The 19,876-nt window shown below is 31.5% G+C and overlaps 3 protein-coding genes across 9 annotated transcripts; all 3 read right to left on the bottom strand.

The window, feature by feature from the left end:
- Window positions 1–164: 164 nt before the first annotated feature.
- On the bottom strand, window positions 165–5,543 carry LOC128874733 (WD and tetratricopeptide repeats protein 1-like). Of its 6 annotated transcripts, none has more exons than XM_054119751.1 (15): window positions 5,386–5,461; window positions 5,162–5,310; window positions 4,732–4,847; window positions 4,054–4,184; window positions 3,857–3,968; window positions 3,394–3,780; window positions 3,158–3,278; window positions 2,867–3,043; window positions 2,467–2,573; window positions 2,207–2,334; window positions 1,998–2,078; window positions 1,780–1,922; window positions 1,471–1,615; window positions 1,183–1,375; window positions 165–885 (listed from the first exon to the last, which is right to left on the bottom strand). In XM_054119751.1, exons 3-15 carry the CDS (start codon window positions 4,792–4,794, stop codon window positions 682–684), a joined length of 1,992 nt encoding a protein of 663 aa, XP_053975726.1. In that variant the 5' UTR covers window positions 4,795–4,847; window positions 5,162–5,310; window positions 5,386–5,461; the 3' UTR covers window positions 165–681. The 6 variants fall into 6 exon arrangements, with proteins under 6 accessions (XP_053975726.1, XP_053975729.1, XP_053975725.1 ...); XM_054119754.1 differs by having other exon boundaries at window positions 4,732–4,827; XM_054119750.1 differs by lacking the exon at window positions 5,162–5,310 and having other exon boundaries at window positions 5,386–5,543.
- Window positions 5,544–7,807: 2,264 nt separating this feature from the next.
- Window positions 7,808–11,537, bottom strand: LOC128875059 (meckelin). 2 transcript variants are annotated; one of them, XM_054120381.1, is made up of 12 exons: window positions 11,343–11,537; window positions 11,239–11,255; window positions 10,988–11,179; window positions 10,661–10,912; window positions 10,434–10,588; window positions 10,180–10,345; window positions 9,807–10,088; window positions 9,318–9,722; window positions 8,979–9,241; window positions 8,729–8,909; window positions 8,439–8,649; window positions 7,808–8,370 (listed from the first exon to the last, which is right to left on the bottom strand). In XM_054120381.1, the coding sequence occupies exons 1-12, from the start codon at window positions 11,503–11,505 to the stop codon at window positions 8,147–8,149; spliced, it is 2,511 nt and encodes an 836-aa protein (XP_053976356.1). In that variant the 5' UTR covers window positions 11,506–11,537; the 3' UTR covers window positions 7,808–8,146. The 2 variants fall into 2 exon arrangements, with proteins under 2 accessions (XP_053976356.1, XP_053976355.1); XM_054120380.1 differs by having other exon boundaries at window positions 11,239–11,537.
- A 139-nt stretch (window positions 11,538–11,676) lies between these two features.
- Window positions 11,677–14,236, bottom strand: LOC128875061 (activating signal cointegrator 1 complex subunit 1). The gene is made up of 6 exons (XM_054120382.1): window positions 13,785–14,236; window positions 13,607–13,716; window positions 13,084–13,399; window positions 12,829–12,992; window positions 12,635–12,762; window positions 11,677–12,563 (listed from the first exon to the last, which is right to left on the bottom strand). The coding sequence occupies exons 1-6, from the start codon at window positions 13,985–13,987 to the stop codon at window positions 12,438–12,440; spliced, it is 1,047 nt and encodes a 348-aa protein (XP_053976357.1). The 5' UTR covers window positions 13,988–14,236; the 3' UTR covers window positions 11,677–12,437.
- Window positions 14,237–19,876: the final 5,640 nt, after the last annotated feature.

The raw sequence follows: 19,876 nt of genomic DNA, 5'->3' as shown, positions 1-19,876 counted from the left end.
TAATTCTGATCGGTATGACTACCATGCCTGTTGCAAATACGACCGCAAAGAGTTAATATATCAGCATTTTGCCAATTATTCTTAACCATTTTGTCCATAGAAAGATCAGTAAATGGTTATATGTAGCTATTTTCTTTTTAATGTATTATTAACATCTTGTAAAATATTCTTTAGCACTTTATTTACGGAAAAGTGAACAACTACACAAAATTGATAAAAAAATAGATAATTGGAATTAAAACATTAATATTTTACGATACAGTACTGAATAAGTCTTCGGTCATTTAACTTATTTGCATCAAGAAGCAGAATATTTCCCATTCGATGTTTAGTTTATATAGCCCTATCGCTTACAATTAGTCGTGGATTAATCCACAAGTGCTAAGATACCTATATCACTATAACGTGCAATCTTTGTTTAGATTACTTTAATAAATTATGTAAATTTTTTGCCAAAGTATTACATTCTTTATCCATTATTTTGGATTCCACGAAGTCTGATGTTGCTTAAAAGTTATGTTCAGCCACAGCACGGAAGAACACGAACGACGTTTGTGTTAAAGTGCAATTACCTTGTAAATCATGCCACATATAGTGATACGGATAACACAACACAGTCTGCTTCCTAATGTAAATGGGTTAATTGCAATTTTATACCACTTTTCATATTCATTTCACAATTTAACTTGGTCTACAATTCAAAGGTTGCATAATTGACTGATCTTGTTGCGCGTCGCCATCTTCGTTAAGTTCATTCTGTTGAACAGGAAATCGGTATCCCATATTCATAAGCATTACCTCGAACGGATCACTATTCATACGTATTTGATTTGCGGATGCAGCATCTTCCAAATTCTGAATTTCTCTTTCATTTACGCTACCATCCTATATTGGATAACAAATATATTTGAATGTGAATCGATTCACTTTTCCAACAAAACTGACAGCTATTACACTAATTTAAAAAGGAAAAGACAAATCTTAATTCAGAGTTGAGTCTGACAAGTTCTTCCACATTCAGATTTAGCATATCAAACTATATACATGAATAATAAAAAATTTTTTAATTTTAGATCAGCATGATATCTATTATGTTAACCATTATTTTTTATAATAGTTTTATAATTATAATTTTTATAATTTTTTTAAAAATAATTATAGAGATATAGTTTGAATACATGCCTCAGGTAAAGGACTCCATAATCTAATTACTGGATCGATACCGCTGGTAGCTAATAAACATGTAGATGGATGAGGTTGAAGACAGTTTACAATACGTTCGTCTCCCCTTAATACACGAATAATATTCGTGGTATTTCGATCCCAAATAAAAAAGGAACCATCATCTGATCCTGCCACGATATATTGACCATTGCTTAAAGAAAAAAGTTGTCAATCATCAATGTAGCATAGGTAGACTAAACTATATATTATAAATGATTATTGAATAAGTTTCAAAATAATACTTACTTTCCGAAGAAGTTAGCTTCTTTTATATCGGTTGTGGTGTTACAGTGCCCACAGAATCTCATTTTATAGTCAATTGTATTATGTCGCCATGTTTGTTCGTGTTCGGAGATTTGTAATGGAAAGCGATTTATGTCGCTGTCTTTGCCTAATTATAAAATAAAATTATACTGACCATTTGTTAAATAAAGATTTTTCATAAATTTGAACAAAAGATCCATTTCTTTAATATAATAGTATAAATATATCTATTTAAAAGTTAACACGAATTCCAATGTTTAAGATTTGAATAAAATATAAAACGAAACATACCAGATTCTATAGCTTCCTTTATATCCATTCTTAATGCTTTACACGCAGAATTAGATGCATATTCAGGGAATTTTTGCTGAAAATCTTTAATTACTTCTTCAGCTTCAACTGACCGATGTAAATCAAACAAGCATCGTGCCAATCTATGAATAAATATGTAATACATAGTATACATTCTTCTGTAAATGCAGTATCGTAATATTTACAGTTACTGATACCTGAAATGTGCTTTTACGTGACTTGGATCAAGGAGTAATGTAGTTTGACAGTCTTTAAGAGCAGCATATATATCACCGTCCCTATAAGTTACATTGAAACCATAGCAAAATCATATGTAAACAATTATTTATTTCTTCAATAATTAATTTCTTTTTGCTTTTCTCTTTATAAATTGGACTTTTTAAGTATAATAATTGAAAGTACATACCAAGCTCGTTTCATATATGCTGCAGCTCTGTTAGCAAAAAGCACAGCTGCATTAGGGCAGTAACTGATTGCCTTGTTGTATGAGGTAATTGCCAAAGTATACTTTTGTTGTTCAAAATGTCCATTGGCCTAAAGATATTCAGAAAAAAAGCAAAACTAATTTAAATAGTTACTTTTTCTTTTATATTAAATTCTTAGCATTTAAACTGTTAGATAATTAATAAGTAGTAATTTGGAACTGTTTTTATGACATAAACATACTTGACATTTTAATTCTTCGACATGATGTGGTAGAACTTTAATGTTCTTCCTAGTACCATCTAGAGCATCCGGATTATTCTTTTCCACAAAGCATTTTCCAAGATTTCCTATAGCCGTATATTTTATAATAATGTAAATGCAGATAAATTTGTGTTATGTATAGATAGACAAGTAAAGCTTGATGTATCCAACTTAATAATAAAATAATACGTAAAATAAAATGAAGAATTGATTTGTTTATTCTAAATTACTATTTTACTGTTTTATTACAATTACAATTTTTGTGTATTACCTGTTGTAACAGAGAATGTGTTATATAAATGTTTAAATACTTAACATGTATGTTATTCTTGGAATTAAAAGTAAAGGGGGCAAAAATTTACATAATTTTGACGCTTACCTGAATAAGTATTTGTAAAATGACCACAGTATGTCTTCAAAGATTTTGGATTATTGATGTCAAATAAATAAATTTGTTCACCACCCATATTGACAAGCAGCTCATTCCCATCAGCACTGAAGTTTAAATATGTAGTAGTGAGAATCCTACTTTTACGCTGTCGAGACTGCAGGTGGCCTGGTCAATATCAAACATTAACAGTCTCTGTTAAAGCAATCATGTAATATGTAGCAAAAAAGGAAGATTAGGGTAAAGGAGTCGCGTACGCTATCTCTGATCGTACGAACGAACCCGCGATAAAGTACTGTGCGCAACCCAATGGTATATTCTCATCTGGATCGCCTTCACCAGCACGACGTATATTTAAATCTCCTCTCTCCCAGTCACTGCGTGGAGAAGAGATAATAGGCACCTATAGTACAAAAAATATTAGAAATTTTAAAAAGAAATGTCATCAATTATTTGATTATTTAGATATCAAACTTTAAATAGATCTAGAATTACATTTTTGTTATTGCAGTAATTACCTGAGAAAGTTTAATCATCCTGCGGTCGTACATTCGTATATAGGCATCGTTTGCTCCAACAGCTATTAATTCAGGTTTTTTTGGATTTACAGAAATACATTTGCCTTCTGCATACTGACCCAAATGATTAACGAGATTTATCAATACAGTATTACATTCATTGTTTTTGCAGGTGTGTGGCATGCGAATATCATATTGTAAAACAAGACCATCTTCTGCAGCACTCCAAAAAAGGAAAGGTACAGTAGAAGCAGTAGCGATACGTTTGACACGGCCCATATGGCAATTACATATAAGTATGGGTTCGGTAAGCGTGAGATCCCGAACACGTACTTTGCTATCACCAGCACCCGACACCAGTATACTATCATTTGACTTTGGCATAAACTAAAACCATGTGTACAATAAATGTAATACATATCGGATATTCAACATTATATTTAAAATTAACATATGATAGTACCTTAACAGAAAATATATTTCCATGATGACCTGTTCGAAGCAATAATTTTTTTTCGTATCGAAATGGATCCCATAAAATAATATTCATATCATCGGATGCTGAAGCAAGGATCCTAAAAGTCCACATTAATTTATATGTATTACTTTCTTCTACTCTATATAGAAATATATATTTTTTATTTAGTTAGTGGTACTCACTGTCCACTTTCGTTCCATTCTAAACAATTTACACATCCTGTATGCCCGACCAATTCTTTCTCTAATCCTAATCGAGCTATCAAACTTTCTGTAACATGCAATTTCTGAGAAACTGCATATGCTACAGAATCCTAAATAAAGTATCACAAATGAAATACAGAAAGGCAGCAATTTATTGTTATTGAATATTAATATTAATATAATATAATTTGTAAACTTATTCTAATGCTAATATAATATAACATAAAATAATACAAATGACATTTTTAAAATAGAGGACCAGATTCATAAGCAACATTTCTCAAAGTATGTTCCATGAAAAATAATATAAAATGAGCGAGTTGTTGCTTATTTTTATTTAGGTTAAAAAATATATATGTATACATTTTTACACAGACTAGCAATAGTAAAATAGATTCCCTTATAGTTCAAAATACTACTATTACTTTCAACTACACTTATAACTTTTATGTATAAATTTTAATCTTTAATTTCTTTTAAATATTATAACCAACAAAGAATGTAAATATTATGTACATATATTATAAAATGATCTGTGTCCTGGAACTAAAAATATTTGGGAAATGTTGCTCCAAAATTATATTTTACCAATTGAAATGGTAAAAAGTCACATGAATACAATATGTATAAAGTTATAAGTATTCTTCATTGACATACCTGTATCTCACGTTGCCGTACCAAATCCAAAACTCTATAATCTTTATCATGTATGTTAAGCATTTCTACATTTATTTCATAAATCGCTTTATTGTACTGAAACAATTAAATATCTTCTGAAAATCATTAAAGAATCTCCAATTATTCTTACTGTATCGTACATTGGAAACAAAAGCAAACATGACAATGATATGCAAACTAACCTATCATTGAATATATACACAATTACAATATAACAATAATATTCTTTAATAAAGGTTAATGCGAATAATTAATTTAAATTCGACACTTAGTTCAATATGAAGAAATGAATAAAGAATTCTATGACAATATATCACTTAAATATTATTAAAATATAATCGTTTATGTGGTTTCTTTTCACAAATATTGTACAACTAACGCATCTTTGTTTCAATCAACAATAGTATACCTTGTTTTAATCAACATATGACACCAATTTTATAATTTTCTCATTTTCTGATGGTATCTGTTGTATCTAGTACTCGTGCCAAAATACTACTTTTCACATATCAAGCTTTGTTTCTATATGCGCTATTTATTCAACCGAGTCTCTATACTCTATAATCGTTAGTTAAATGTATACATGTCGTAATAGCCTTACGGTAAATAATAATTATTCTAAACCAAACTTACGTTAAACTTACGTTACATATTCAACATATGTTATACACACTAATTTGATCATGAATTTAAAATTGTACATTCGTATTCCTTCTTCGACATTCTTTCTGTTCAAAAGTTCATTCTAAGATCAACCATGACGTTCATCTAGTAAGGCGGTGGACTCTAGTTACACAATATCACGACTTTCGAAAGAATCTCATTGGTTCATTGTTTCAGACCAGGAGTGTATCACTGATATGTATACTAATGTAGTAGCCATGAAGCTGTATAAGGCAGTGATGGGCAAAACCCTAAGCTTCGAATAAATCTGAAGTTTGCTGTGTTGCGGAATGCGTCGTGCGGTGATAGGGAATTTTCTGACGTGGGTAAGGTGCCCGTGGAGCGCTGAACCGCTCTGCCCGGAGAGGCGCGTGAAATAAAATTCGAAATACTTTTAAGAAAAAGCAAAGACGTTTATTCGATCGACTCGTTTGGTTTAAAAATCGTTTCGTAGCTCGTTCTCAGAGGTTCGATTACGATTGATCTCTCTGGAAAAATCTTCGCTCGATCTGCTGCTTCTCTCCCTTCTACGGAAGATTCCCGATCCTCCCTTCGGGTTGTCTTGGTCCAATCGGGGGTTGCGCCCTACTCCTTCTATCGGTGATCTTCATCGATCTCGGATCCAACCCCGAGTCGGGTGGAGGTGGGAGTCGCGCGGCCATGTTTGTGCAGGACTACATGTGAAAAAGGAAAGCGCGGAGGTCTAGAGAGAGAGAAAACGTGCCAGCGAGACACAGCACCTTAAGGAAATTTATTACCCTCTTGAAGAAGTCGCCGGAAACGCGAACCGAGGTACAGAGCGAGTCTGTTATTTTCAAGGATCATACGAGCTGGAACAAAAGCTAACTCAACTCGAATTCGAAAGAAATGCATTCCAACGGAAACGGCGATTCGACACGGCCTATAATGAATCTATTAAGTATTTTCAGCGAACGTTCCCTTTTCTCTCCTGACTTTCGACTTTCCCACGCTTGATCACCCACGTTGAATGTTTTAACAATGTACGTGGCGGTTCGTTGATTCAATGCGTTAATCCATTTGAATTCCCGCTTCTAATTTGAATATAAATATATACTACATGCGGTAGTGTTTAAGCTATTCCGCGTTGTGGCGCTACATGCCGTGAAGCTAAGTTCACGTGATAGCGTAACAAGACATTACAAACTTTAGTACAAGTTTTGGTGCTATTTAGAGATGGCGTTCGAGGTACTAGTTTCCCTCCTCTTACCCAATGAAAACGTTTTATAAATAAAAATCACTTTTTGGGGCGCACCTCTCTCCTCATCTCTGTACATTACAAAAATAAATTTATCTTATTGTGTTACAATCAGGTACAGTCAAAAAGTCTTTTGTTTACATTCTTATTACTACATTTCTTATCATCTATCTTAACTTACTTATTTTTATTTTTCCCTTGAGAGAAAATTTTCTAATACCTACTATCTATTTTCTTAGTCTCTAATTTATACTTTGTCGCCTTTTTTTAAAAAAAAAATATATATTTACATCTCGTTTCCTGTTTTCTTAGATTTTTCTACCTTATGTTATTAATTATTGGTTATTCCTCAGTCATGTACCATTTTCCCTATATTGTTCTACCCGTTTTTCTAATAAAAGTGGCGATCGCTTTCGCAATCCCTTTATTTTTCCTGTTTATTAATAAGATTGTCTCTTGGTTTCAGTCAATTCCTTCTTTCGTTAGTTCCCTTCCTAATTGTTTCCTTTCATCTTTGTATTATGGGCATTCCCATATAAAATGGTTCAGGTCCTCAGATGGGTGACCACACTCACATTGTGGTGAGGGTGTTAAGCCCTTCCTGAAAAGAGACTCTCCCAGGTTATAGTGGTTTGCCCTTATTTTATTTAAGGAGATGAGGGACATGAACTTTAAAGGTTTTGATAAGAGTTTCGCTTCTGTAATAGTACTCTGTGGTAAAAGTACTCTTTACTTGTCCGTTCTCATTTGGTAAATTGTATTTAGATATATTGTGTATTGAACTATCACAATTATATTTATATATTCAAACGTTGAATTAAGACATTGAAACTAATAATCGAAATTCTTTGCAGAAAATGGGGGGTCACGGACATGGTATACCAAAAGTACCAAGTCCAAACATATATAAGGTGGAAGAAGTGCCAGAACTTGTATATCTTGAAAAACGGTTGGCGGAAAAAGGACTAAAAGATCCTTGGATAAGGAATGAAGTCTGGCGTTACAAACATTCTATACCAAATCGTTATCTACGAGCATTAAAGGGATTTACGAGAGGTTACAAACTTGGTATTCCAGCATTTTTATTGACAATAGCTGTGGAACAATATTTTGGAATCGATTATAGTGTACACCACGATGAAAGTCATGATACCAGTGGTCACCATTAATGTTGTTTAAGAAAATGAGCTGTATCTGTAGTAAGATAAGCTAGAATTATTATTGTAAATATTCTGCTTTATAAAATAAATTATAAAAAGAAATTCAATTATGTTGTTGCTTTAGGTTATGGAAAAATAACCAGGCATTCAATATTTATCTGTTTCATTTGTTGTATTTAGAAAGTAGCTTGTATATATCAACTAAAACTAAAATCATTTAGTCCCCTTTATATATAATTGTGATGCTGGAAAATTAACAGTCTTCAAAAGTTATGGATAATGCCAAAGAACTTTTATATTTGAAATATATGAGTGAATTTTGTTGTATTGAATGTTTTTTTAAATTATAATGATATCATGTAAGAAATGTTTTATCTAGTAATGCATTATTACTTAAACTTTTTAGTCTATTATGTTTGACAATTATAATTAATAGTAGCGATACTGATACTGTAACTATAATGGCTAGCAAACAATCTTTACATAATACTACCATAAAAGTAAATAATGACATTTCAAATGTTGCCAACAACCATTCATTGCCATAAAATAGTATTTGATCAAAGGAATGATTATTATCTGTAAATAAGAAAATGTAAAGAATTTGAAAATACTTTTGTATTGCTCTTTAGATTAAGTGATGTTACCAATATAAAAGATTGATTTTTCTTTGCTATGTAAAAACAGGATGTTACATAATCTTTCAAAGAAATGTTGTTCTTTGATAATATAATCCACATCTTTGAAACAATGATCCACAAATTTACATAAGAACTGTTTTACTTTGAACTGTATATTAAAACTCTGCTCCCAGTTTTCAGTTGAAAAGAAATACGTTTTTAGAAAACGATTAGAGCTCTGAAAGAAGATAAGCACAATGTACAATAAATTTTTAAGGATTTAAGTAAAATTTAAATAATGATCATGTAATACATACAATCTGTGTTTGTTTTGTAAGTGTGGCAAAAACCATTCTGAACGTTTTTGTTAAAGATAATATAAATGTTTGTTGAGATGTTCCCGGCACGAGACCTCTATGCGCGCATAAATTATTTTTTTCTTTCTCCAAGTCATTTATTAAAGTTGGCAAATCTGTATCTGCAAATCCGTGTACCGATCTGTCATAAAAGAATAATAATAGTTATTTTAAATTATTATATTTTATACACTACTATCTAATATATTACCTTCCATGAATATAAAAACCATAATAATTAAATGGTAAAATGAATACACTAATATTTGCAATTGAACACAGATCTATAAAATTTTGCATTCTATTTGTAATATATCGTTCGTAGAATGTTATTGATAACAACCATTGAACACAGTATATTAAAACATATATCACAGTACATATTGTATAGTAAAGAGTAAAACTGCAATTGTCTTCGTGAAAGTTGGATGAAAACTCAGGTATTGTAATAATCCAAGGATATAGCTGTACAATCTACTTAAAATGGCAAGATTAATCTTTATTCTAAATTTAATTTTCAAGTTATTGTTTTAATACAGTTATAATCTACCTGGAAAATGCATAAAACAGCAACTAATTGTACTATCATATTTATTTTTCGCTTTGTCTGAAGTTTTAACCACTGATTGGCAATAAAATATGTTCTCCAAATACTAACAGACAAATTGTTATGCTTAATTATTTTTTGTGGGGAACTTTTTGATACTGTATATGCAGTTGAATGATTAACATTGCTTTGGTCAGCAGTTTCTTCCTGTTTAGTTGTTATTATTTCCGATATCGTTTGCAAAGACTCATATTTATTTTCTGATAATTTATTGGTATGTAACTTGTATAAAGAAATATATGGAGGATCATATTTCAATTGATTATATGCTGGTTTGGGTTGTTCCCAATCCATAAAAAATATGTTGATATTCCAATGTTGACAAATAAATCCAAGCATTTCTATAAACTAAATAAGAAGTTATCAATATTCATATAAACAAATTAATTGTAATAGTTATATTCGCATTTTATTTTATACATTAATACTTACTTTAAAAGTAAAGGCTATTGTAGTAAACAATTTAATAGTCTTCTCGTTAATATTATCAAAAAGCAGAATATGTGGTATTGTTTGTCCTTTATAAAATATGAATAAATATATACATAAACTGATTAAACTCAAAATAATTACAGATCCTACTGCACCCATAGCATAAATGAAAAACCAAATTAATATTGTCAATGAACAAGTGGTATTATGTTGTTTACTACGACTCCATGTTTTTATGCCAGAGAAACTTAATGCTAATCCTGAGAAGACTCCAACGATTATCTAAAAAAATATTTTTATATTGTATAACAAGTCATAATAAAAATGGTTAAACATGATGTGTCATAGTTATTTTTATTATTGCAATTTTTACCTTAAAATTAACATCAGCATTGTGTTTGTTCAGAATGAATTGAATCTTGTAATTTAATGTAACTTCTACTGTTTCGCTGATCTGTTCATGTGTTAATTCAGTATATTCGATAATTAATAAAGGTGGAAATATTTTATTTTTCTCTTCCACATTTTGAACATTGATACTGTAAAGGGTGTTTTACTTTTACTTTAATAGGTATTAAATTTCAAAAACATTCAAAGCATAGATGAGAAAAGAATAAAGGAACTTACATAACATTTAAAGAGTTCATATAACGCAATGTAGATAATATACTTGTGTTTTTAGCTTTACTATCTGTGAAATTTGATGTCTTGTTGTAACCACTAATGTTATCAACAAAGAAAAATTTTCTTACAAATTGCCAATGCGATATTTCATTCTCATTCTGGAAAGTAATTAAAAACTACTCTTAGATTTCATCATTAGTGAAATGTTACTTCTCTTGTTATCTACTTACTTGATTAATATTTTTTATGAGTACAGGTAATGCATACGTTAATATTTTTGTATTTTCCGCAAATGTTAAATAAGGAGATATAAGTTCTACTTCTGCTGTCAATAAATCTCTTATTGGGAGTTTGCATTTTTTCTTCAAGTTTATACCAAATCTGACATATTTCAATAAATTACATGGTACGTTAGGTATACCAATTGACTTGAAATTACCATTTAAAGAAAATGTGGCAAATGTAAAATTCAGCGTGCTATCCTAAAATATATAACTTATACGAATATATATTATACTTATATATTAAACTCTTAAAGAGGTAATTATGTTACATACATTGTTGTGCTTCGATAAACTGTATTTTTGTGTAATTTGCTTGCTACCTAGTACTGCTGTAGTTTCATTTTTATTATAAAATAACCATATAGGTGTTTGCATTTGCAAAAACAACATGCAAGCAATTTTATTACTATAAAGACTCAATGCACACATATTCGATAAATGTTCACATGCTAATCCATGCTTTCTCTAAACAAATTATTATATTAATATTTCTTTATTCTACATAGGTTTATTTTCTTACTTACCTTGCAAAAATATATTGCTGGTTGTAATTCATTTCTGAAATAGTAACTGTCTGTGTACTGACTTTCCATTTTTGTTAAATACATGATACTTGTATCTAACCCACCAGAAGAGTCATTCTCATACAAACATTGATTTAGCATCCATGCATAATATTTTGATAAGTACGTATAATTTACATTAGAATTATATTCAAAATCTTTGCACAGCAAACATTTAGGTCCATCCAAAGATGGATAAGTATTAACAGGACAAGGCAGATAGTACATAGTATTTAATAATGTACCATTCAAGCTTCTATCTACTGTAAAATTATATAAACTATAATAAAATAATAATCATTAAGTCAAATTAAGATAATTCCATAATGTAACTACTAATGTACTAGTATATATTCTAATTAGTTTTATATTAATAATAAGTAATTTTACATGGCAATGTATTGTTTTAATACTTCAATATTACTTTGTATTTTATTAATATTGCATTCACACGCTGTATTATTACATGAAATACAATCTTTCACATCTATGGTTACTGTTATGTTCAAATTACAAAAGATACACAAAGAATTACCATTTTGTAAATCAATTAGTGTACTAACTCTAGTACATATACATCGTAATCCTAAAAAATGTAATAACTTACGCATGAAATTATTTGATCATTTCTAAAAAAATGATTATAAACTTACGATCCGCGGACGCTTTAAAATTTTTCTTTGTATCGCCATGAATAAACGAAAACGACGCATTATTTCCAAACTCCTGCAGTTGGGAGATTTCATTAATTTCTTTATTCGCGACAAGCCTTTCGAGAAAGTTTAAGTAAAAAATTATAATAACGGAAAAAATATACTTGTTTACGAAACAACGCATCTTCACCAGCCACTTTGTTTACATCTTCCGTTACCATAGCAAAGTGTTAATATACTAACAAGGGAAGTATAGTAAGGTATAGTAATTAGTTTGAACGTTTGAATTTAACCTGCATTATAAAAATATATTAGTTATTAGGTAACAGGCATTGGAAACATGTCTCTATCAACTTAATGGACCAGTAATTTTGATCCTAGGGATAATTGTAAAAATTATAATGTCTGTTTTCACATAGTTTCCATTATAAGGAATTAAAATTTTTTTACTTAATTTACATTTAAGACATAACATGTGTAATTGTAAATAAGAATTTTGTATATCATCTACAAATCTTTGGCTAAATTTATTGTTGCAGTTGCTTGATAGTACCCATTACTGCTGATTGTATGTCGCTGGGATATGTGAAGCTCTTTTAATGTGGTCTCTCCAAAAATCGTATTTCCATGGACCTAATATTTTGGAGTTTTTATTATAAATACGTACGTACGTTTTATAATTTTAATGAATATTAGATATTTACTTTTAGTATTTCTCGCGCATCAAATCTTAGTTTGCGTTTATCAGTGAATTCTTTGTCATCCAGTTTAAATGATGTGTTCATAAGAGTTACATGGAGTTTAACTCTATCCTTTTCTTTTCGGAGTAAACCTGAGTAATACATTTATCATTATATACTTATACTGCATTAGCCGAAAATATTGTATGCTTCTTTACCTATATTAGCATAATGATTTACAATTTCATCTGCTATATCCTGCAAAATATTATTCGTATCGATTATTCTTGCATATAGAACATTTACTTCAGAAGGGTCGTCATTCATTATATCAGTTCCTTGCAAGCGAATATGAATCTGTCCATGCTTTTTAATTTTAGCTCTATAAAGTAATCGTAATAAAATATGTTAGCATGTATTATAGTAATAAAGTTGCAGTAATAACAAGTATTCCTAACATCAAAATAACATACTTTATAATATGATCTTTACAGTAATCCAGAGCTTTAATAGCTTGATCTCTTTCTATGTCATCGAGTAATGTAAGTACTCCAAGGGTAAGGTGCAATTTTTTAGGTTGTTGAAAAAGCATTTCATCCACACCTCTTGGTGTATTTTCAAAAGTCATGACATCGTGTTTAAAAGTGTTAAATTTCATTATGATTTGATCTTCATTCAGAGGTATAGACAAGAAATGTGTGAAATTTAGTCGTCCTCTAGTTGATTCTATAATTAAATTTATTCTATGACGTGCTGTTATTATTCCTTTATGATCATATCCAATAATTTCTATAAATAAATGGTTATATAATGTACATGTTAATATTAGATAGTTGAGGTTTTCATAGCTCAGTTTTTCATGACTGATATTAACTAACTTTTGGATATATCAAATATTTTACTCAAAGAGCATGCTTTACATCCAAAAGTCTCAGTTAGTATCAATCAAAATAAAACTAATATTTCAATTATAGAAAAACATGAAAACATATTTACTAATATCTCCATCTTGCCCTGGTCCTGGAATTTGTATTGTTGTTTTAGTTTCATTTTGTAATCGCTTGCGAACTTGATGTTTGGCTCCAATAATAAATGGAAAAAACGACCTAAAACAATGCAATTATCGCTAATATTGTTGTACAATTATGTTATACGACAAAAAAATAATTCTTACTTTGCTACATGAAACACATGTTTAAATTTTGCTGTTTCATAGGGTACAATTTCTATATCGGTGGCAAATTCTTCTTCACAATCCTGATACTTAAGATCATCATTTTCGACATAAGGAGTATTGCAAGTAGCTGCATCCCTTTGTTCTAAAAATCTATAACATCTCCCATCTACCCAAACTAATTCTGGTTTAAGTACACTCATTGTTTTAAAAGTATTTAATTATACTGATTATACACCAGCCCAGTCAGATAAAAAAAAAGCATAGCGTGACACATAGTAATAAAAGACGTACTACATAAATTGATAGTGGAAAATTATTCAGATATAAATTGGTGAATACCAGTCAGTGATGGGCAAAACCCTAGGCTTCGAATAAATTTGAAGTTTGCCGATATGTTTGTCTCGTTTCCTTCTTTGAAAAATTTTCAACCCTAGGGTTTTACCCATCTCTGATACCAGTGAATACTCGGTATTTTCAATTTGCGCAGGAGGTAAACTAGTGCCACTAACGGAGAGGAGGTGAACTACTATATAGTAAGCTAGCGCCATCAACAGACAGTAGGAGAACTACTAGATAGCTGGCAAAAGATTTGTATGACAATATGGCTGCTTCGCTTTTGCGCTGTCCACTGTAGCGCTGCTGTCGTCTCTGCTGCGGTGTTGTGCCAGTAGTTTAAAGACGCTTTTCAGTATGGTTCAGTATCGTAGTAAGTTTAAAAAATGCTCGCGGTCATACATTTTTCTTTTAACTCTTTCAGTGCTGGGGGCCGATATATCGGCCCTTGATGCATTGGCGAGAAGTGCCAGAGAACCGATATATCGGCCCGAACCTTGTAGCGTTTTACTATTCGCATTGCGAGAGAACTCTATATTGTCTGTATATTGTTATCTGTATATTGTATCTATAAATATAAATTTAATAATGGGAAATAAGCAACACATTTATAAAACTATGTTATACTTGTATTTAATTTTTACATTACAATTATTTTGGAATATGGGGAATTGTTAGAAGATAATACGCTAAAATACATATGTATAGGGAAACGATGATAAAATGATTATTACACAGAATTAGTTCAGGCATCGAAATCCAAGTCCATACTCGCTACAAAAGAAGGTTTAAAATCAAATTTTTATATGCAAACATTATAATCATATTAATAATGCCTCGTAACCAATTGTTTTTGTTAATATTTTGTCCCGAAAACTACTTCTTTTGCAATAAAGTTCGAAAGATTTCTGTTGCTAACAGTTAGAATAGTGGGGAGAGCTGATTGCTACGGATCGAGTTACAATGTAAACACATGGCTCGACACTCTCGATCACAGAGGAATGGGACTTCGAAAAATGACGGAAAAATGACCCAGGCCCGGTGCCGGAGGGTTAATGCTAAAAAATTGTGATTTTTGTTGGTTTTTGCTTTTTAAAGAACAAAATCCATCTATAAAAATTGGTTTTAGTAAATTTGTTCAGCTTCGTCCAAAAGAATATGTAATTGTCGGAACCTGTGGCACACATTCTGTGTGTGTATGTGTAATGCATTAAAATGTAAAGTTAATGCTTCATGGTGCCAAACTGCAAAAATTAATTCCTACATCTTGTAATTTTCCATGCACATATAAAGAAATGTTATCAAATATGCGCTGTGATGTTTCAAATGAAGCAATTTTAATCCCATTCGTAAACAATTGCAAGGTATATTTGAAAATCATTCGATTGTACCTATTTCATGCAACAAATGGACAAGTACCGATAGATCTAATTTAGAGCCTATAGAATATTCAATACCAGCATTTCTTAATGAATTAGAAAACAAAATGTTGCAATTGCAAGTCCATGATTTCATAGCAAAAAATGGATATTATATTATGTTATAATATAATACAACATATATATATACAAATGTTATTTGAAATATTCAAAAGGAAGTTTAAATCCCGATGAGTTTGTTGTCATCAGAGATTTTGCCGAAAATTATTCATTTATTATACAAGATGCAATACAAAATTATCATTGGTCCAATAAACAGGCTACAATATATACGTTCGTTGCCTATTTTTAACCGACTTCGAAAATGAGGAGGTTACTCAATTCGACATGTATATTTTTTTTTTTATTTTTTAATGTCTGTTCACCGATTACGCCGAGATGGCTTAACCAATCGGAATGAATCCTGTTGCATCTTGTAGAACATGGGGGGGGGGGGGGGCGGGGGGGCGGGTGGGGGGGGCTTTTGGCGATTGGTCATTTTTTACCCGTTTTTTTGCCAAAAAACCGCAATTTTGATTATGTATATTCGCCGATTACGCCGATATGGCTTGACCAATCAGAATGGAACCTGTTGGATCTTGTAGAGCATGTTCCCCCGGTGATCCTGCTCTCAAGACTTTTTGCAATTTGTCATTTTTTACCCCTCTTTTTACCAAAAAACCGTGATTTTTAGGTATGCTTGCCGATTACGTCGAGATGGCTTGATGAATCGGAGTGAAACCTCTTGCATCTTGTCGAATATTTCTTCCAGTTGGTCGCGTAAAAGAAACATTTTGTTATTTGTCATTTTTTACCCGTTTTTTTTTTTTAAACATAAACATTTTGTCTTGCATCTGGAAGAGTATTTGCCATTTGGTCCCATAGCAAAACATTTGTCCTTGTCTTATTTTTTACCACTTTATATCAGTTTTTATCGCAAAAAGCGTACTATTTCATGTATGTTTGGCCTGAAACCGATGAAATCGATGAAACCCCTTACATTTTGCTGCCGGAGAGGTTTTCACAATGATCACAGATGCAAACATTTATGAATTTCTGTATCGTTTATAACTATTGTTATCGCAAAATTCCTATTATATGATGTAACTCGGTGAGGAAATTACCGAGCGCGATGGAACCTTCCGCATTTCATGATACATGAATTCGTGATGTTCCCATTTGCAAATATTTATGGACACTTTTATTGTTTATAAAACCATTGTTGGTGCGAAATTGCTATGCTCTGGTGCAGCTCGACAAGGAATTTACCAAACGCAATCAATCCTTTCACATGTAGTTGCAGATGTATTCCTGATAATCCTATTTGCAATTATACAGGGTGTCCAAAAAATGTTGAATGTCCTTGAATGGGGTTTTTCGGGGGGGGATTGAAACAATTTTTTCTTAACGAAAATGTTGTTCGAGGCTTCGTTAAGGAGATATTGACAGAAATCCCCGACCAATCAGAGCGCGAGTATGCCGGAGGAGCGCCTGCGGGGCCTATGCTCGCGCTCTGATTGGTCGGGAGTTTCTGTTTCTAGAATATCTCCTTAACGAAGCCTTGAGCAACATTTTCGCTAAAGAAAAATTGTTTCAACCGCCCCTCCCCTGCGGAACAAGTCTTTTCAAGAACCTCCAACGTTTTTGGGTCATCCTGTATATTGCTCATAACTGTTGTTATTGCATGAAACCTATTGGTTATAGATTGCCACTAAAAAGAGTGAAATAAAATTATTTTTTGGAAAAAAAATTTAACCGACTTCAAAAAAGGTGCATTGCATTTAATATGATGTATTTAATAATTTAACCAAATTCATCAAACGATGGTGAATAACAATGCAGTTTAAATAGAAATTATTTCACACTTTTCACTGCATTTTCCCATACTTTTAAGCAATTATATCTAGAGCTAGTGGGTATTCATATACATTAACTAGAAATTATTTCATACTTTTCACTGTACCTTTTTTAAAGTCGGTTAAATTTTTTTTCCAAAAAATTATTTTATCCGTATTTCTTATCGGATCTTAACGGATGTATTACCAATCGATTCCTTATGTTATCCCGATGAAAATGGTACCAGACACGATACAATTCGGATTATTTAGAAGGAAATTATACGAAAAAAATGATTTGCACGCTTTTTGCCTATCTTCGTTAAAAATAGTCTGATTTACATAGTGCTTAGTAGCGTTTTCATCAGGAAAACGTAAGGAATCCATCGGCGTTACTCCCGTAATAATACGATGCATATGAAGTGAAATTGGGTGATTACTGAAAGCCATAAACCAAGGGTGGAACCATCCAAAGCGTACGTGTGTCGACTTTAACCCACGACGAACCTCAATGGGTCCGAGCAATAAAGTGTGAAATGTTTGTCATGATATGTTCACTTTTTGTTGTGTTTTATAAAAGTTAAAGAAACAAATTGCACTACTGAATTCCTGATGTTATACTGATGAAAATGGTACCAAACATGATATAATATCGACTAATTTAAGATTTTTCTGCTGTGTAACAGCGTGATATGTAGAATTTACATTACACGAATAATTAAAATTAATCGATTGACTCGGCTCGGAAATCGGGTCCCGGTTTGACTCGACTTGAAAGCCGCTTGAATATTCGGTCTTTATTCGGTCTCCGGCAGCTCTACTCACAACCCACTTGAAAGTGTCATCTCCTCGCGTAGGAGGGGTCGGAGGGACCTAGCAAACTGACACTGCGAGGCCAGGGAACGGGCACGACACCGCGAGCCGAACTTTATCGCATCATTGAAGAGTATCTTCGTTAATTGTTATTGCAACTCTTCTAAGCATTAAATTAGCTAAATTATTAGTTATTCGAGGTGGGATCTTCTTCCATTCCTCTATTACAGTCTTTTTTAAAAGTACTTTCCTGGAAATTTGATGTTTTCTAATTCGTACGGAGCAATAAACTAATGTGTTTACGTTACAAACTCTACTGTAAATGGTTCATCATAAGAATCGTACAAATACTAGTAAATGTTGTTTGGACTATATCTATCTTACAACAGAAACTGTTGTAGTTGCGGGCGTTACGTCGCTGGTTCATGTTCTAGAGTTCGTATGTTCAAGACTCGGTAATGGAAATTTTTTTTTTCAACTGCATTTCTATTTCTTATTTCTCTTTTTACTCACTGCTACATAAATAATATATAAGAATTATAAAGTATAGGATGTGGACTACAATTTTTAATAATACGTTTCTTATTAATAATAATATTAATATTAATATTGATAATAATTTATTAATAGTAAATACGCCACATCCCATACATTTGTATGTTTACTTCTACTATTGCTATATTATGTATTGCTTGTACTCATTATAATATTATGTTCACATCAATATTATTTGCAATTCTTATATATTATTTATATAGCAGTGAGTAAAAAGAGAAATAAGAAATAGAAATGCAGTTGAAAAAAACGGGGGCGGGAGCGTATTGGGCACCGAAAAACTAAGAAAAAAAAACGTTAGGTGATTTGTTCGTTTATCCTCAGTTTTCGAGAAAATCGCGAAAAAAGAAACAAAAGAGTTTCCGTCTTTCCTCTCATTTATTTACATTTACATATGTGTTAACACTTATTTATTGCAAACACTTTTTAAAATGATTACCTCTTGCTGCAATGCATGCATTGCATCTATTGGCTACCGCTTGAATTGTCGCGTGAATCAGTTATTAAATAATTTAAAATCTGCCAATTTTTATGCAATAGCTCTGGACGAAAGTTGCGATGTAAAAGATACTGCTTATTGTTAGTTGTTAATTTTTATCAGAGCTATCACCGAAGATTTTCAAATTTCGGAAGACCTTATACTAACCGATTTAACTACAATTATTCATAAACAACTTTAATAATAAAATTGTGTTTACTTAAAGAAATAAGTGTTTTGCTTAACATTTTTCAATTTTAATATTTCGTCCGGCCCGTGAAAATAATTTTATTCCAACCGACCCGGGGGCAAAAACAGTTGGCCATCCCTAGTCTAAACCATGTAGAACACTGTGTATAGACTAACGATATAATAACAGCAAACAAGACGGCGACAGCGCCGCAATGGAAAGCGCGATAGCGAAGCAGCCATATTGCCATACAAATCATCAAGATTTCACTGCAAGTTTTTCCAAGATATTGAAGCAAAGAAGCAATATTTTCTAATAATTCTGGTTTTAATATATTCGTTATACTTTGGCGGATGCGACTCCAAGGCCTGATTTTCCAATTTCGGCCTTAAAAATTTATAAATAATAAAAGTACGTTCTTTTTTTTTTCTTATAGAAGAAATTTGTTTACATATACTTTTTCCAAA

This window comes from Hylaeus volcanicus, chromosome 4 (assembly GCF_026283585.1).
Source record: "Hylaeus volcanicus isolate JK05 chromosome 4, UHH_iyHylVolc1.0_haploid, whole genome shotgun sequence".
In the NCBI taxonomy this organism is placed as follows: Eukaryota; Metazoa; Arthropoda; class Insecta; order Hymenoptera; family Colletidae; genus Hylaeus; species Hylaeus volcanicus.
This window is presented reverse-complemented; position numbering and strand designations above follow the sequence as displayed.

Coding starts and splice junctions, on each gene's coding strand:
- LOC128874733 (XM_054119750.1), bottom strand. CDS start 4,794: ATGCTTAACATACATGATAAAGATTATAGAGTTTTGGATTTGGTACGG. Junction 2,574..2,866: donor TTTTACAAATACTTATTCAG/GTAAGCGTCAAA, acceptor ATACGGCTATAG/GAAATCTTGGAAAATGCTTT. Junction 1,616..1,779: donor AAAGGAAGCTATAGAATCTG/GTATGTTTCGTT, acceptor TTTTATAATTAG/GCAAAGACAGCGACATAAAT.
- LOC128875059 (XM_054120380.1), bottom strand. CDS start 11,505: ATGTACTATCTGCCTTGTCCTGTTAATACTTATCCATCTTTGGATGGA. Junction 11,180..11,238: donor CAGCAATATATTTTTGCAAG/GTAAGTAAGAAA, acceptor TAATTTGTTTAG/AGAAAGCATGGATTAGCATG. Junction 10,346..10,433: donor ATGAACTCTTTAAATGTTAT/GTAAGTTCCTTT, acceptor CACCCTTTACAG/TATCAATGTTCAAAATGTGG.
- LOC128875061 (XM_054120382.1), bottom strand. CDS start 13,987: ATGAGTGTACTTAAACCAGAATTAGTTTGGGTAGATGGGAGATGTTAT. Junction 13,717..13,784: donor CATGTGTTTCATGTAGCAAA/GTAAGAATTATT, acceptor GCATTGTTTTAG/GTCGTTTTTTCCATTTATTA. Junction 12,993..13,083: donor TGTAAAGATCATATTATAAA/GTATGTTATTTT, acceptor ATTACTTTATAG/AGCTAAAATTAAAAAGCATG.